Source organism: Canis lupus, chromosome 15, assembly GCF_003254725.2.
Source record: "Canis lupus dingo isolate Sandy chromosome 15, ASM325472v2, whole genome shotgun sequence".
In the NCBI taxonomy this organism is placed as follows: Eukaryota; Metazoa; Chordata; class Mammalia; order Carnivora; family Canidae; genus Canis; species Canis lupus.
In genome coordinates this window covers 35,285,518-35,304,709 of record NC_064257.1, presented here as the reverse complement: position 1 = coordinate 35,304,709, position 19,192 = coordinate 35,285,518, and the positions used below count along the sequence as shown (strand labels likewise).

The 19,192-nt window shown below is 41.3% G+C and overlaps 1 protein-coding gene across 1 annotated transcript in view; it reads left to right on the top strand.

Annotated features, from left to right (window-relative positions):
* LOC112654825 (uncharacterized protein C3orf20 homolog) overlaps positions 1 to 19,192 on the top strand; it is a 107,561-nt gene that overhangs the window by 72,542 nt on the left and 15,827 nt on the right. Inside the window, exons 8-10 of the mRNA XM_049093932.1 lie at positions 5,869 to 6,160; positions 11,979 to 12,095; positions 17,540 to 17,801. Of these exons, the coding sequence (XP_048949889.1) occupies positions 5,869 to 6,160; positions 11,979 to 12,095; positions 17,540 to 17,801 (671 nt within the window). The remainder of the gene's footprint in view (positions 1 to 5,868; positions 6,161 to 11,978; positions 12,096 to 17,539; positions 17,802 to 19,192) is intronic.

Genomic DNA, 19,192 nt, shown 5'->3' with positions numbered 1-19,192 from the left:
TCTTGAAATAAGCATAAAGGCTTAAGCACCAAGCATGAGAAAATCCTCTTAAGTGCAACACTTCTCCATATGATTTCCATGCTCTAGTTCAATTTCTAGCTAAATCTTGTACATGGAGGACAGGCTGGCTGACACCTGACAGAGGGAAAACAGCATAACATCCTGATAACACACTAGCAGAGGATATTAGCTATGATATTTCAGCAATCACGTCCCTCTCTAAGCCTCTGTTTCTCTATCCATAGAATGGGGATAATAATACCTACTTCACAAGACTATGAAAGAATTAAATAGGATGAAGCATATCAAGTTTTTAGCACTGTCTACCACATCCCATAATGCCCCTAAGTAAGGCAGTTAGTATAAGCCAGCCTGTTAGTGAGAGTAACATGCTATTCTATTGCATAAGAAATTGAGATGGACTCTATATCCATCTATATATTAAGAGTCTTGGTAATTCCCTTTGCTTTTAAAAAAGTTTATTTCTGTTTTGCCTAGCCCACCGACCTAATTCTTAAAGGACTGAACAGATTTATTTCTAGCACATGGTCTATGGGCCCTCAATATGGTAACTTTGCTTTCCATTCATTCCAGTAAGGCAGCACCTTCTATCATGATACACATTGGAAGTTAAAATTGCCAATGCAACCCTTAAAATGCAAGTGTATTGAATAAAGCTGAGAAGAGCAGTACACATACAAAAAATATATCCATCTAAATGTTTTAAATGCATGTATTTATACAGTTTAAGTTTTCAATGCAGAGGTTAATGCACAGGAAAATGCTGGTAGTGTAATAATGTTTGGATGTCCTAAAATGCTGAAAGAAATGAACAAGTGTACAAACACACTAAGGTATAGCTGTAGGTCAGCCAATAAACCTATAAAGTCCCCATGTAGTCACATTCTAGTTCCAATTTCTCCTATTAAGCACAAGCAAGGTGCCATATTCTGTGCAGTGTTTCATAGTCATTATTGGTGGGGCTGAATTACAGGTGTAAGTTGAAATATCCCTTCGTCTACAGATCCATCCATCCTACCAGGAAGTATGCAACTTGCTTCAAAGAGTAAGAATAGAATTTTAAGAGCCCAGGTTCATCTCAGAAAATGTGAGTGGAATAGTGTCTGTGCAGCATAATACAGTATTTTGACAGAATGCTGCTAAAGCTATAGCAGTCTATAAATAAATGCGGTTTTCAGCTCCAGAACTTACTTCAAGCCCTGTCTATATAAGTGCCATTTGACAAAAGAAGTAAAATCAGTGTGAGGTCTATGGTGACAATTCATAAGTGTGTAGTATTAATGCATCCTTTCTCCCACCTTTTTTTTTTTTTTTTTTTTTTTTTGAGAAAGAGAAGGAAAGGGAAAGAGCCCTGCATAGGGCTCCAGGCTGAGCACCCAGTCTGCTTGGGATTCTCTCTTTTCCCTTTTTAGATTTGCCCTATTATTTTAATTTTGTCTAGATGGAATCCATATTTTGACTATTGATTTTGTGGATTGTCTTTGTTAGAATTAGCTTTCTTGGTATGTTTTGGAATTTTGGATTATAGGCTCATTTGAGTGGAAAGTTTTTCCTCTCTCTTTCTGTGATGTAGTGTGTCTCTGTGTATTGAGTGTGCACTGAGTATGTTAAGTGTGTGTGTCTGTTTACCTCTCCCTGCCTAGTGTGTTTTCAGTTGCCACCACCCAGAACCCTGAGGCTTACTTTCAGAATCACGTCCAGTAATGATGGGGTGGGTGTCCTGCCCCAAGAATATTCGGAATACTGCAGACCAAGTCTCCAGGCAGGCAAGCAGCTTAATTTAGTCCTGGTTGTTAGGCACAGTAGTTGATAGACTGGAATTACTCAGGGATGCTCAGAATGCCTCTTCAGAAGCCCTGATGTTGGTATGCTCTGTATTTACCTGTGATAGGTTTCTGTAGACAAGGGTGGGGACGAAAGAGTAAGTGGCCATGGGAAAAGAAGGTGTTACTGGGGCTGGGACTTTTAGCAGCCTGTTCTTTACAGGATAGAGATCAGAACCTTAATTCCAAACACGTCTGATTTATTCGATGGTAACTCCCTGCATCTTGCTCTCAGAGCTCTCTGCTACTGTCTTGCCACTGGCAAAGGTGGTATTGTTATGTCTCTTGTTACTCTTTACCATTCGTATTGTGGACCAGATCATACGTGCTAAAAGTTGGAGTTTTTTAAAATTATGTGCTCTTTAGGGTATAAGATTGCTAACTCTAGAAATAGCATTAGTGCATTTGAAGAGGAAAAATAAAGTGGAAGGATTTGCTGTACAAGACTTTAAGACCTTTTATTTATTTTTAAATTTTTAAAAAGATTTTGTTTATTTATTCATGAGAGATAGAGAGGCAAAGACATAGGCAGAAGGAGAAGCAGGCTCCCTGCATGGAGCCTGATGCGAGACTTGATCCTGGAACTCTGGGATCACGCCCGGAGCCAATGGCAGACGCTCAACAGCTGAGCCACCCAGGCATCCCTATTTATTTATTTTTAAAGTTTTTATTTATTCATTCATGAGAGACACAGAGAGAGGCAGAGACATAGGCAGAGAAAGAAACAGGCTCCCTTTAATGAACCTGATATGGGACCTGAGCCAAAGGCAGATGCCTAACCACTGAGCCACCCAGGCATCCCAAGACCTTATAGGAAGTAATAGTAACTAAGATAGTGTGGTATTGGGATCCCTGGGTGGCGCAGCGGTTTAGCGCCTGCCTTTGGCCCGGGGCGTGATCCTGGAGACCCGAAATCGAATCCCACGTCGGGCTCCCAGTGCATGGAGCCTGCTTCTCCCTCTGCCTGTGTCTCTGCCCCTCTCTCTCTCTCTCTCTCTCTCTCTCTCTCTCTGTGACTATCATAAATAAATAAAAATTAAAAAAAAAAGATAGTGTGGTATTGGCACAGGCTAGTTAGACCAATGGAATAGAATAGAAAGCCCCAATCAGACCCAGACAATATGGAAATTTGATACACAACAGAAATAGCAATACAAACCAGTGTGGAAATCTATGGTGGTGGGACAACTGGTTATCTATCTACCTACCTATCTTAGATTTCTACTTCCCATCATAAGTTGCCAGTAAATTAAAGAGCTGAATATAAAAATCCAAATAATAAAATATTTAGAAGAAAACATAAGGAGAATATTTTTATTGTCTTGAGGTAGAAAATAAATTCGTAAATCAAACACACACAAAAAACAAACATAAGGGAGAGAGTTGATAAGTTTACATTAAAATAAAAATCTTATATGCAAAAGAAGGAAATATACAAAAATCTCATTGCAACAGTTTGCAATAGTTAAAAATAGGAAACTACCAGAGCCCTGGGTGGGCGGGGCAAAACTCACAGTTTTGGCTCAGGTCATGATCTCATGGGTGGTGGGATGGAGGCCTGCGTTGGGCCCTGCACTCAGCAGAGAGTCTGCTTAGGATTCTCTCTCTCCCTCTCCTCTTACCCCTGTCACCACTCATGCTCACTCCCTTTCTTTCTAAAATAAGTAAATAAATCTTAAAAAAAGAAAAAGAAAACTACCTAAATTTCCATAACCAAGAGTTTGTAGGAATTTTTTTTGTTGTGGACAACTACCTTTGTTTTTTTGCCCATCCAGCATGTGAACCCACTTTCCATGTCTGGGGGCTCCTCTACTTGCCAAGGCAGCATGCGCTGCCACTATAGATGACAAAAATGTCAGATTCAGTCCCCTCTGAAACTAGGGCCCAGGCACATGACCCACATGCCACCAGTCCTATGAGCCTGCCCCAGATTTTCATGCAGCTGCAGGGGTTGCCCAGACCCCGTAGGCAGGGAGGGCTGTCAGTTCCACATGGCTCCAAGAGGCTGTGGCGGCTGTGGTTCTCAAGGCAGTGTTCCAGGTCAGCACAGCCTGCAGGGCAAGCTCCAGAGTCCGCTCCAGTAGCTGTGGCTGTGACATCCCTAGTGGACAAGTTTTACAGCACGATTTGGGACACTTTCCCTGTCAGTGGACTTTCCCTGTCAGTGGACTCTGCAAGCCTGAGTCTTCCACCTTTCCAAATATTTTCTGAGTTCTTTAATACATTTCTTTGGTTTTGTTTGTTTGCTTAAATTAGCCAGTTTGTTTCTCTTGCCCTCAGCTAAAAACCTTAACCCTGATAGATTATGAATTATGACATATTTTTGTGTAACATACATGAGAATAGCATACATCAAAATCAGGGTAAAAGTTGGGTGAAATCAGGAGGAGTCCTTGGGGCTATAAGTTGTATCTGAAATTATACTAATGAAAAAAAATATATATAGCAAGTGTAGTAAAATACTAAAATTTGATAAAGCTGGGTGGTGTGTACAAAGCATTTTTTCCTTCTTATTCTTCTCTCTTTAATAGAAAACCACATGCACACACTGACACACACATATAAACTTTTACTATAATGAATACAGAACTACTCAGAATCTGAAGGTTTAGAACAACAGTATTCTACTGAAATTATTTGCCTCTCTTTCCAAAAAAGAAGATCCATTACTGAGTTGGCCTGTATCTAAATTCACTAATAAACATTATAACAAGAAAGGGAGAAAAAAAGATGTTGCAAATGGGTCTAGTAGAGCATGAAAGTGAGAACTGAAATAACATATTTACATGTGTGGGTTTTATTACAAGGAAATATATAATCATCATTTCTCAGAAATGTGCTCCTACGAAGGGGAGGCACCAAGACATTTTGAAAAGCACAACTTCAACAAACATAACTGGGCATTTATCACATTTACTAAGTTCCTCAGGTTCAGCATAAAGGAAATGAAGCCAATAATGAATATTCTAATGATAATAAAAAATACTCTCCTGGCTATCCAGTAATGCTAGTTTTAAGTTAATTAAAATATCCTATATAACAAATTTCAGCATCATATAAATATTCTTTAAGTGTAATTAAAATTCACAAAGTTTGGTTTTATAAGCCTCATAACCGCCCTAGACGTTTTGTGGAAACATGAACTTATCCCTACATTACAGATGTTAATACTGCGGCATAAAGAAGTCAGAAGATTTACATCATGTTGAGAGTTAGTGGATAGAAGACAGATCCAAATTTAGCTTTCTGATTTCCATTCTGGCTATTGGGTTACATGGTTTATCCAGTTTATTACTAGACATAAGTCGGCTCAAAAGTATGCTACAGGTGTTTCACCTCCAGTCAGTGAGAGAGCAGCATTGTAATAGAAAAAGATACACATGGGTTCAAGTTCTAGCTCTGTCATTTACTACCTGTGTCTTTAGTCATATTATTGAATTTCCCAAGCCTTGGTTTTCCCCATTTGTGAGACAGAATAAAGTGAGTATCTTACAAACCAGCCTCAATGCATTCTTCTTGCATTTGTTAAACTGCAATTAACACGCTAAGCCTCATTCTTACTGGCCAATTGTTTGCAATCATTTGGTTTAATTAAGTCCTTTGAACACATAGCTTATGTTTGTTTCAGAGCCATAGGTGCTCATGTAACCGAAAAGGTTTACATTTAACTCCCTTGGTGTGTTGACAAGTATTTTAGCATGTTGGCACATAAAGTTCTGTCCAGAATTAAATTTAAATGCTTTACCAAAGTAGCCACTTTGGTTCCTTTTAAGGTGATATTTTGTCTGTCCTTTTAGTTCTCTCTCTTTTTTTAAGATTTATTTACTTATTTGAGAAAGAGAGCACATGCATGCATGCATGCACAAGCAGACTCCTGGCTGAGCACAGAGCCTGATATGGAGCTCAATCCCAGGACCCCAAGATCTGAGCCAAAATTAAGAGTCAGATGCTTAATTGACTGAGCCATCCAGGGTCCCCTGTCCTTACAGTTTTTAAACGTGATTTCTAACCATTATATTTCTAGGCTTCCTCCTCCTTCAATTGAGAGCAAGGATGCATGGTTTTCTTCCCAGTTGCTTTGTCCTGTGGTCCTCAGGAGGACATTGTGTGGGAAGGAAGGGGGCCAATGTAGCACTTACAGCATCCCTGAAGTGACAGACCTGGAGTATGATCACCTTATAAGCAACCAGCTGTCCTCCATGGATCAGGTCATTATAGTCCATGTGTTCTCAGCTAATGAAACGGACAAGACTATAATAGAAATGGCCAAAGTGTATAGGAAACTGAACAGATTCAAAAGCATGCCTTGCATTCAGGTGAGTGTCATGTGTATTAAGACAAACCGTGAATAATGTTACATCTTAATACATTTCCTCAGCCACACAAAGGGAGGAATTTCTCCCCTGCTTTTTAAATTGTGGTATGACCTTCAGCCAATAAACCACCTGCCTCCCACCCCTGGTAACCACTTTTCTGACTTCCTTCACCATAAATTAGTTTTGTCTGTTTTGATTTTCATATGCATGGAATTACAGTGTATGCATTTTGAAATACACAGTATGTTTTTATGCTTATTTTGCCAGAGAATAGGAATGGTAAATACCAGGCATGCCAGCATCCTCCTATCCTGCATCCCTGACAGACATTGCTAATCCTGCATTCTTTTCAACCAAGCCTAGAGTGGGCCTTAAACTCTTTTTCCTAACTGCACAGCCCATAGCCACTACCCAGCTGATCTGAGTCGTAATTCCTTTTTTTTTTTTTTTTTTAAGATTTTATTTATTTATTCATGAGAGAGAGAGAGAGAGGCAGAGACACAGGCAGAGGGAGAAGCAGGCTCCATGCAGGGAGCCTGTTGTGGGACTCGATCCTGGGAATCCAGGATCACACCTGGGCCAAAGGCAGGCGCTCAACTGCTAAGCCACCCAGGCGTCCCATGAGTCGTAACTCATAAAGGCTTTTCCACATGATAGCCTTTACCCTCAACACATCTAATGAGTATTCTCTGAGTCTTGTGGATTCTATCCATCACTGTGACATTTTTTCCTATTCGTGCCTTTTTTCCGATCCCACTGCTTCTGCTTATTTCAGGCCTTCATCACCTCCCGTCTGATTCTCTCCAGTGGCTTCTCTGACGAGTTTTCCTGCTTCTGGTCTTGGCACCTCTGATATTTGCTATACATTGCTGGGTGTTCTTTTTAACATGTGGACACGACTGCATCATTCTTCTGCTTACGGGAGATTGCTTACTAAAGATTCTCATGAGACTCTTCTCAGGACTTCCCTTCGGGCCAAGTCCACATTCCTTAGTGTGACATTGAGGACCACTTCCCAGTGGGGCTCTTCCCACCCTGACTGTTCAGTCCCCTGTCCCAACCCCAGTGATAGCCACAGGGGATATACTAAAGAACCTTTGCCGAGTCCAGATTTTGTTCCCCATTAGGTGGAAGCTGAGGGCTTGGGCCATGTTGCCCCTTGCAGAGCTGCTTCCACTGAGTGGCTTTTTAAGATGTTTTGCCTTAAATAGCCCTGAGCTTCTTTTGAAGGATGTTATATTATATTCTCCAGGCCTACTGTCCCCTATATGAAGGCTGATGTGAAAATTCTCTTTCTGAATGAGAAGCTTTACTTCCCATGAGGATCCAGTATGTTTCCTCTTCCCCGGTAATGAGATTTTTGGTGCCCAACTGGGTTACTCTTTTCACTTTGCCTGAAAGTACAAAGTTTCAAACTGAATTATGACAATAGAGTAAAAACTTATGGACCACTTATCTGAAATCCATTTCTTCTTTTGGATCCAGAGCTTCTGTTGATGCTGAAATTTTCTCATTGTATTTTTTTTTAATTTGTAATTTTCTCTTATACTATTCTTACTTCCTATAAACCACCTCCAGTTTTTGTTAAAAAGGCAGAATATAAACAAATTTAAAATTTAAGTTTTGGTGAAGGAAATATTATTTCGTCTAGCAGAATTGATAGGGAGCTTGCAGCAAAGCGACATGTCATTTTGTAACTCTGAAGGGTGAAGAGAGAGGTTGCAGGTATAATTGGCTGGGTACCCCATGGTACCCAAGATTCTTTTTTAGACTATAAAAATGAAGAGAATGTTCTCATATGAGAGACCCTAAAAGGAATACAAATAAGAATGGGGAAGATTGTAAAACATGTAAAATTCACTGAAGAACTCCAGTTTTCATCAAAAGGGTTGCCTAGTCAGACCAGGGTCTTGGCTCCCTCTTCATTCTCTTTCATTCCACCTAACCACCTAACCACCTAACCGTGAGGCCTGTGTGATGCTGAAATTGTTAAGCTTGGGCCACTTAGAAGGTAGATAGCAATGAGAATTCACCAGATACTCTGGTAGAAGCATGAAGAATGTAGACAAAGCTCCTAGAAGGTAGCCTGAGCCACAGAAGATATGGGGTGGGTTCGGAGAGCATGGAAAGTGCTGGTTCTGGAGCACTGGCAGCCCCACCCTTTCAGCTTGCTCTGAACCTAGATTCCTCTCCCCACTGCTGGAAACTTCTTGATGGCAGGACCCTGTCTTGCTTACCATTAGAACCCCAGTGCTCGTCCTGGGGCCTCGTACATGGTTAACATCCCCCTTTTTTTTAAATTTTTTTTTTATTTCTTATTTTTTTATGGTTAACATCTTAAATGTTATTTGTCAAGTGAATAAATGAACCAACAAATGAATGAATGTTTCTTTAGCCTGAAGGCCAGATATGAGGGTATATGGTCACTGCTGATTCTTTCCTGGTTTCAGGGGAGGTTCTCTAAGACTGTGGGCTTGTGGATGGAACTAAGTCTCCCCTGAAGAGACAGACAAGCTGAATGGATGAGAGAGCAGGACCATAGTCTGGAAGAGTTCAACTCCTCACTGGAAAGACAATAATGGGCATCAAATCCCAAGAGCTCTGATATACTTGGTGCAGACAGTACCTGTCATCTTCCCTCCCCCCACCATGCCTGGCATCTAATAGACACTCAGTAAATATTTGTGGAACTGATCTGAAATGGCAAAGTCAGAATAAGATCAAGAGAGCAAATATTTATTGAGTACTTACTGTGTTGCAGCTGCTATTTACCTGGAATATTATTTAATTCTCAAAAGGACGATAAATGGCTGGCTCTCTGCATGTGAGTCCATTGAGCACAGGTCAATAACTGAGACAAGACAGTTAAGTCACTTGTCCAAGGTTACCCAGTCAGGAAGTGGTGGGGCTGAGATTCACACCAGGCAGTCTCACTCCAGGACCCTAGCTTTTAAGCACCATGCTATGCCATGTAGCATTGTGGAGGAGGAAAAGCAGTGGCTAAGTGGAGGGCTCAGGGGGTGGTGGACAAGAGTGGAATCAAATGAGATGAATGGGGATCCCTGGGTGGCGCAGCGGTTTGGCGCCTGCCTTTGGCCCAGGGCGCGATCCTGGAGACCCGGGATCGAATCCCACGTCGGGCTCCCGGTGCATGGAGCCTGCTTCTCCTTCTGCCTATGTCTCTGCCTCTCTCTCTCTCTCTGTGTGTGACTATCATAAATAAATAAAAATTAAAAAAAAAAACAAATGAGATGAATGGATTGGGAGGAATGGCTCATATCCAGCACTTCAGAAATGTGTGCTTGGGCATGTGAAGGCAGAAGGCATGGAAGGAGCTTCATGTATATCCTCAGCAGGAATTGGCAGGCCAGTACAGCTCAGAAAAGGAGCCATGCCTGGCTGAACCCTTTTAACAATAAGGGAATAGGCCCCCAATATTAATAATATCTACTTGAGGATGAAGCTTTTTGATAGCAAATTTCTGTAAATTTATTTATTCAGATAACAGACATTCACTGAGCTCCTACAACATGCTGGGTAGTGTGGTAGGAACTTGAGACAGAAAAATGAATTAGACACCGATCTTGTCCTCAAGGAAAAGACAATCCAGAGAACTGTCATGACACACAAGATGGTGAAATGAGTGCTGGGCCAGAAGTATCAACAGAACATTTAGGCAAGAAGTGGCTTGCAGGACTAGTAATACTTGTAAGACTAGTAGGGATTAACTGGGTGAATATTTCCCACAAATTGCATTTTGGAAGGCATGTTGGAAAACTGCGTGTTAGAAGGCAAGAGGATAGTAAATTGCAGTCTGAATCTGGGAAATGGGAAATACATCAGTATGGGGGAGTGCAGTGCATTTTGAAGGAGCTAGAAGCAAAATAAAGTTAGCAGAAGCCTAACTATGAAGTTCAATAAAGAGTCTGAATTGTCCTTAAAAAGGAAGAGGAGTCATTAAAGGACTTTAAGCAGATAAGTGACATGAAAAGATTTTGTTTTTTAAAAGGATCATTTTGACAGAATGTTCCAGAAAAGATCGGAATGACAGAGAGACCTAGTATCACATTTACCCAGGTAAGAATTGGTCCAGCAGTGGCAATTGGAGTAGAAAAGAATGCTGAGTTTGAGTAGTAGTTAGAAGCGAGACTCTGTAAGATATGGTATGTTGAGGGAAGAATTTAAGATGTCTCCCAGCCTGGTGCCTGGGTGGCTCAGTCAGTTATGCGTTGCCTTCGCCTCAGGTCATGATCCAAGGGTTCTGGGATTGAGCTCTGCATTAGGTTCCCCGCTCAGTGGGAAGTCTCCTTCCTCTCCTTCTGCTCCTTCTCCTGCTCATGCTCTCTCTCATTCACTCTCTGTCAAATAAATAAATAAAATATTTTAAAAATATATATCCCAGCTTCTCATTTGCACAGTGAGAAGAAGGGCAGTACTATTTTTTGAGATGAGGAATTCAGAAGGATGAGGACAAGAAATGTCCGTTATCTATTACCATATAACATACCACCCCAAATTTACAATCCTAGAACAGCAATCATGTATTTGCTTATGACCTGCTCAGGACTTAGCAGGGATGACCTGACTGTGCTTCACACAGCATTGGCTGGGGTAGTTTGAGTACAGCTGAAGGATTCAAGAATAGCCTCATTCATATGGCTGGCAGGTAGTATTGCTGACATTTCGGAGCCAGGGGCCTCTGTTCCTCATGAGGGCCTTTCTAAAGGTTATTCCGTTTTCTTCACAACGTGGTGTCCATGTTTTGAGGAATGTTCTAAGAGTTGAAAATGGAATCTGGAGACCTCCTAAGGCCTGGCCTCAAAAGTTATGCAGTATAATACTCTTGGTCAAAGCCTATCACAGGGCCAGCCCAGATTCAAGGGTAGTGGCAGTAGACCTCCATCTCGATAGGTAGAATGGCAAAGAGCTTGTGGGCATCTTGAATCCACCATAAGAATCTTTGAAGAAGGGTGCCTGGCTGGCTCAGTCAGTACTCTTGATCTCCGGTCATGAGTTTAAGATCTCTGGGCAGAGATCTTACTTAACAACAACAACAAAAAAAAAAAAAAAAGAAGAGAAAGATGAAAAATTCATATTGGGCATGTTGAGTTGGAGGTACCTGAGTGTCATCAAAATGGATACATGGAGGGGAACCTGGGTGGCTCAGCGGTTAATCGTCTGCCTTCAGCTCAGGCTCCTTGCTGAGGAGCCTGCTTCTCCCTCTGCCTGTGTCTTTGCCTCTCTCTCTCTGTCTCTCATGAATAAATAAATAAAATCTTTTTAAAAATGTACATAGAAAAGTAGGCAATTCAAGCCACAAGTCTGGTACTCAGAGGAGAGCACCAGCTTTGGAAGACATTTGGTAGACATTTGGTAGACATCATTTTTCCTTTTTGCGAGGGAGCAAATAGGCTCAGCCCAGGTGGCTCAGCAATTTAGCGCCAGCTTCAGCCTAAGGCCTGATCCTGGAGACCTGGGATTGAGTCCCACATTGGGCTCCCTGCATGGAGCCTGCTTCTCCCTCTGCCTGTGTCTCTGCCTCTCTCTCTGTGTGTCTCTCATGAATAAATAAATAAAATCTTTAAAATAAATAAATAAAGTCTTTAAAAAAAAAAGAGGTCAAGAAATAGAAGAAACATGAAAATGTCCGCTGGCTTTGGCAACACAGAGGTCTTTGATAAGTATATGAAGAAGGCGTTCCTAATGGATTGGTAGGAATAGAGTCTAGAATTTTTGGTTCAAAGATGCAACACTGCTGAATGGAGCAAGGGATTTGTTACCCGGGATTTAATGTCTTTACAACTTTTTGCTTTTTTAGAGTTGTTCAGATCCCTTTCGAATGCTCAAATACAACATCACCTCTGCATGTAAATTTACTGGCGGCAGTTGTCCACTTCTGGTTCAAAGGCACAATGTCATTCCAGGAATATTTTTGGTATGTGCTTTGAGATACATGAATGCTTTAATCAACCTACTATGTTGTATATGTAAATGATGTTGTGGATGATGCTTGCATGACTTAGAGATTATTTATAGGGTGAACAAGAGAAAGGAGAGAATGAAGAAACAGGTAAGTTTGAATCACAACCTTCTGTGGTACCCCCTTGACTATGGGTGTTTTTATACGGGCAGGTTATAGCTGTGGATATTCTTCTAACTGTTGGATTATCATTACAATGGCTCTAGTGAAGTTAAAAATTGAATACTGTTAACACTGAGGTGATCAAATCATTGGCCTTATAAGTTAATATGGGATTATAAATGCTAAAATTTAATTCTTGCATTTAAAAAGCTTATAAACCTAATTGAGGAGATAGGATACATAATACCCATATATATTTTTAAAGATTTATTTATTTATTCAGAGAGAGAGAGAGAGAGAGAGAGAGAGAGAGGCAGAGACACAGGAGAGGGAGAAGCAGGCTCCATGCAGGGAGCCCGACGTGGGACTCCCAGGTCTCCAGGACCATACCCTGGGCTGCAGGCAGCGCTAAACCACTGCGCCACCAGGGCTGCCCCATAATAGCCATATTTTAAGACTCAATAGAATAACATCTGTGATTGAGACAGCCTGGTATGGTAGAGAGAGCATGAACTTTGAAAATCGGCAGACCTTGGTTCTACTATTTGCTTGCTGTGTGACCTTGGGCAAATTACTAAGCCTTTCTGAGCCTATTTGCTCCCTTGCAAAAAGGGAAAATGATAACCAATTTATAAAATTGTAAAAATTCAGTGAGATCATGGGCATGAAGTGCTCGTTTCAATTCCTGGCACATGGTGGATAAGTATTGAATGTTAATTCCCTTCCACCAATTTTTCAATTCAGCAAATGTATATCGAATGTCTGCTCTGTGCCAAGTACAATATTGGTTCTGAGGATGCAAAAAAAAAAAAAAAAAAAAAAAAGAGCCACAGTCCCTTCTGCCACGGAACAACTAGTTCAAGGGTAGAGGGGTGCAGTCTGTGGCTTCCTGAGAGGTATGAGATGTGAGCTGAATGCAGAAGTGGTTTTCATACAGAGAGGTAAAAAGGAGAGGGAAGTTCCAGGGAGAAGCGATGTTATTATTATGGGTAAAAAAGGTAAAGGCTGGGAGCACAAGGAATCTGGAGACCTGGCTTTGCTGTTTGTTCATTAGTTTGAGACAGAGAGAGAGAGAGAGAGAGCAGGCTTGGTGACCGGGGACCAGCAGGCGGAATGGGGGCAGAGGAAGGAGCAGAGAGAGAATCTCAAGCAGGTGTCATGCCCTGCGTGGAGCCTGAGGCAGGGCTCGATCTTACAACTCTGAGATCAAGACCTGAGTCAAAATCAAGAGTCTGAATCTGATGCTTAACTCACCTCACCACCCAAGTGCCCCTAGAAACCTGATTTTTAGTCCTGGCCCTTCCTTTATAACCAACTGTATGCGTTTGGGCTGATCTCATCTGGAGGCGGAGAGGACTGGATTAGGTCAGGGGCTCTTACCACTGGCTCCTGCCTTAGCTTCATGAATAAATGATTTCTGAGCCTCATCCTAAAACAGGTAAATCTTAATTCCTGCAGATGAGATTCAGCATTAGCTTTACATCAACTTCATTATGAAACATTTTACATACAATACACTCACTTTATTGTACAGTTTCAAAAACTTTTGACAAATGTGCATACTCTTGTAACTGCTTGTGCAATCAAATGTTGCCACCACCCCCAGAAAGTTCCCTTCAGTTCTTTCCCTCAGACTTTGTCCCCAGGCAATCACTGATTTGCTTTCTGCTGCTATAGATTAGGTTTGTCTTTTCTAGAATTCATCTAAAAGAATTCATAAAATAAGCATTCTTTTATCTGGGATATTTGAGATTTCAGTGTTTTTTAAAAACTTCCCTGGAGGGCCCCTGGGTGGCTCAGTCCACTGAGTGTCCAACTCTTGGCTTTGGCTCAGGTCATGATCTCAGTTATGAGATCAAGCCCCACATACCGCTCTGCGCTAGCATGGAGTCTGCTAAAGTTTCTCTCTGTCCCTCCCCATGCTCGCTCACTCATTCTCTCTCTCTCTCTCTCAAATAAATAAACCTTTTTTAAAAATAAAAAATAAATAAAAGCTTCCCTGGATAATTTTAATGAGGAGCAATGACTGGATGATCTCTCAGGGTCCTTCTAGCTAAAAAAAATCATGGTCTCATCTGCTAGTCTAGAGATAGACATTGCATTTTAGGAATAATGAGTGACTGTTGTCATTGTAATAATTATGATAATACTAACACTAATTGAACTTTTACAACGTGCCCAGGCACTTTGCTGTTATTCATTGTATATTCCTACCTAAATCCACATAGCAGGGATTAACCTCAGAGGGGGTAGGTGCTAATATTATCCCTGACAACAGAGATGGAAACTAAAGCTTAGGGAAATTAAGTAACCCATCCAAGGCCAAAGAGCTACCTAGCAAGTGGTGGGGTGAGGATTCAAACTCAGATTTCCCTCCAATAAACAAGAGACTTTACTTTTTTTTATATCTTTTTTTAAAATTTTTATTTATTTATGATAGTCACAGAGAGAGCGAGAGAGAGGCAGAGACTTTACTTTTAATCAAGATGCTACAAAAGCTCCTACGAGGTGAAGTCTGAGCTCCCACTACTTCAGGAGTGTAAAGTGATACCAGATGAATGCTTTCAGTTTGTTGATGAGTTCCAGCTGGGGAGAAGAAATTAATTTAAGGGTACATTTAGCAAGAAAGGCTTCAGGCAAAGAGCCTCTCACCTTAATATGAAAACTAAGCCGATTTGTTGCAAATGTCAAATGACAGTTCAGACTAAAGAGACTTCAGGGCACCTGGGTGGCACAGTCAGTTAAGCATCTGACTCTTTTTAAAGATTTATTTATTTATGAGAGACAGAGCGGCAGAGACACAGGCTCCATGCAGGGAGCCCAACATGGGACTTGATCCTGGGTCTCCAGGATCACACCCTAGGCCGAAGGTGGCGCTAAACTGCTGAGCCACCCGGGCTGCCCAGCAGCTGACTCTTGATTTCAGCTCAGGTCGTGGTTTTGGCTCAGGTTGTGGTCTTGGGATCATGAATTTGAGCCCCTCATTGGGTTCTGGGGTCCGTGCTCAGTAGAGAGTCTGCTTGAGACTCTGTCTCTTTCCCTCTGCCAATCCCCCACCCCACTCGCACACTTGCAGTGCATGCTCTCTCTCTCTCTCTCTCTCTCTTTCCCTCTCTCTCTCTCTAAAATAATAATCTTAAAAAGACCAGAGAGACTTAGGGGAAATGAGATGGGGCAGAGGCTGCATCCTGCATGTCTTTTGAGATATATACAAAACTGAGATAGCAAGAATAGTTCATCTACTGATATCACTCTAGTAAATAACCTCAAGTTTCAATCCACATATACACACAAAAAAAATCTATTTTTAGTTTTCAAAATACACATCCACTGTCACTATGAACAATGAACAATAAGTCTTATTCTCTGGTAGGGAAATCTTCTCACAGTACCTGGCAGGTGATCAGATACCTCCCTGCTTCTGCAAGTTCATTTGATCCTGTGAGTCTTGGCAGACTTGCTTGGTTGGTTATAGTCTATGCTTCCTATAAATTTACTGGTGGTTTAAAAAAAAAAAAAAAAAAAAGCATGGGCACAATGAAAATGTGTGTCTTCCTTAAGTTGCCCTCATCCGTGACGCCCAAATCCAAGTCTTGTCATGAGATCCTCCCAGTTCCTTGTAAGAGAATAGCGAGATCACCTAAGGCTGGCTGCCCAGCCAAGAGCAAGGCATAGCCTCAGCCCGCTGAGCCGTCTGTCCACTGGGTGACAGTGTTGATCCATCTGGTTTAAATGTGCTTTGTCTCTGGGCCAGAAAACTCCGGGAAAGATTGCAGCCAGATGGCTTTCTGAGGGCCTTGGAGAATAGCTCTGACTTTCTTCTCAGAGTGTGGCAGAGTCAGTCTGCTGTCTTCATTTTTCAAGGGAAAATGTGAGGTGTAGAATTGTTCCTGTTACCACATCGGGCTGGGTTTCTGTGGGCAAAGTGGCATAGAGGGCGGATCTGATTGTCCATAAGAAGTTAACATGTGTTTTCTTCATACTGTAACGAAGGCAAAAAGCCTCCAAATAACATTGTGAAAACTCATTTCAGCTCTTTATCCAGATGCTGTGGGATGGATTCATTCTTTACCCAAGGTGCTCACTCTTACACACATGTGCTAGCATATGGGATGTGCATTACCCAGGCTCTGAAGAGGGACAAGACTGTCCGTGGAGTATCATTTCCAACTTGCCAGGGCACAGTTTTACATGGTTCCATCTGTTTTGACGTGATCCCTGTCTTCAGGAGGAGAAATAGAGAAGCAGAACAAATACTGTAGTACAATTCGATGTGATCAGGAGAAAGGATAGTTATATAATGCAAGAGGATGGGAAGGAAGGATGGAACCATCCATATTCCCACTTTAAAGGACAAAACAAAATGAGTTGAGTGTTTGCTTCAAGATGCTAAGAGGGTTGGTTTCAGCAATTTTTTGTTCTCTACCTCTTCCCCCTCCCTGAGATGGAAAGGACGATGATTTAAAATATTGGGACTCTTCAGTGAGCAAAAAAGTCATGTTAATGTGATACTGTGCTCCAAACCCTTTTAAAATCAGTTTGAAAAACTAAAATAGATTTATCAATTTAAGAAATTACACCACAGGGGCAGCCTGGGTGGCTCAGCGGTTTAAGTGCCTGCCTTTGGCCCAGGGTGTGATCCTGGAGTCCCAGGATCGAGTCCCATGTCAGACTCCCTGCATGGAGCCTGCTCCTCCCTCTGCCTGTGTCTCTGTCTCTCTTTCTCTGTCATGAATAAATAAATAAAATCTTTTTTTTTTTTAAAGAAATTACATCACAGAAGTTTTTTTTAGCACTAAAGGGTTGTTGTTGTTTTCTCCTTTGCTTTATTTGATATTGTTTGGTCTGATCTATTTGTGCTGATAAGTTAGCACTTATATTTCATTACACTTAACAAAAGCTTTGGGTTTCTTTTTTTTTTTTTTTGATATTTAAAAATATTCTAAAACTGCAGTCATATTTTCTTAGGGAGTTCTGCCGGAGTTCTGAGACCTTCAAGTGTGGGTTAGAAATCCAAACAGGTTGTCTGACTGCAAGAAGATTAGGCTCTCACTCTCTAGGGCTCACACCGACATTGAGCCACACAGAACAAAGGGCCATAGAAGCCAGAATATGACGCTCTTGAGCTGTAAGCGACTTCCCTTGTCTCTGCTCTTTGGACATTTAGAGGCCTTGTGGCCTTATCTATCACACCTAGACAGCAATGGGCCTACTTAGGACAAGTTGTAAGCACTATGATATTCTCTTCATGTGCATATTAAGGACATTTTATCTGTGTTTTGCTATTCTCTACCCAGCAGGGGCCTACTGGTTCATCCAGCAGAAAGAATAAAAGGATTTATGAGAGGTGGCTCCCAGCAGGGGAGGTTGAGGACTTTCTGGGACTCACCAGAGCAGAATGGATTTTCTTGGGAAGCAAAGCCAACCTGCAGAGTGTCCCAGCATGTCTCTCTGCTTCACCAGCAAGACACAATGGAAATAGAGAATGGGTTAGAGGCGTGTGCACCTGCAGGCTCCAGGAACACCTCCTCTGTTTATCTCTGCAGACATGTGCACAAGGTGCATTCTTCCTCCAATTTCTTCTACTTTCTTCATTCTCTAATGAAGGTCTTTGGAGGCTTATGTGGTTGCTCTGTGAAAAGCCAGCACCATCGATAGTTTGAGAGGAGGGCTCTAGTAGCAAAACCCAATTTTTTTAAAATGTAAAAGCCTAAAGGAGAAGATAAAAATCATCCATGCTTCTGCTACCCAGAAATAAATACCATTAATGGTTCAATGTATATCTTTCCAGTGTCTACACACACACACACACACACACACACACACACACACGCTCCAAACTGGGGTCTTAAGGTACATATAACAATATATTATAATAATTTCCCTAAATCATTAAGTATTATTTCTATATTCTTTTACAGCAGCATCATTTATGTTGGCTGAATAATATTCCAATATAAGCCTGTACCATGATTTATTATTTAATATCTCTCTTGTTGCTGAATACTAAATTATTTTAAAGAAGAAAATTTAAAAAATAGAGCTGTCTCACAACAACATAGATGGAACTAGAGAGTATAATGCTCAGTGAAATAAGTCAGAGAGACAAATACCATATGATCTCCCTCATACATGGAACTCAAGAAACAAAACAAACGAGCAAAGGGGGAAAAGTAGTGAGAGAGACATTAGAGCTGTCTAATGTGGGAAGGCAGACCTTTGCAAAGCAGTGAGCTCACGTTTTCAGAGGCTAGAGTATAATTTTTGAAGGGACAACTCAGAAGAAATTGCTACCTTGAGTGGGTGCCTTCTTTCTATTCTCTGGTCCCATTTCTCTTGGCAATTATTTTCCTGCCCAGGATTTACCCTCTTTCACTGTTCTTCAGTTTTGCCTTACTCTTAGGATCCTGGCTGTCTCCTCCCTACTCCTTAGCACCAGAATCAGGAATCACTGATTTTGTGTCTCTGTCCTTACCATAGGACTTTGGAGCCAAAGAGGGGAGTCCCTTTCCTGGGCAAAATGACCAGGTATGCTCTAGGCCCAATCACCTTGTCTGTTTAATAGTCAAAGAACTTGGCATCACATCATAGAAAAAAATATACTAGGCCTTTAATGTTCTTTAAAAATGGGATACTATTTAAGATGGGCACAAGAAAGAATTGGCCAAAGAAAATATATCTTTCAAGTGGATGCCCTCTATGTACAGTACCATCAGTATGTGTACATAAAGAGTGAAAATAATTCTGTCGTTAGTTATAAAGTTTAGCGACATTGTATCCATTTCTTGAGATCTTGATTCTGACTTTGATCACATGAGGGGTAGGACCCCACTCTTCTTAATTTTATTGTATCCTTTACAGAGGTTACAAAGTCAGTGTTTGTAAGGCCAATTTGTGATGAAAGAGTACATTTAATATTTAGAATCCAAGAATCCAAAGGACATCCCTAA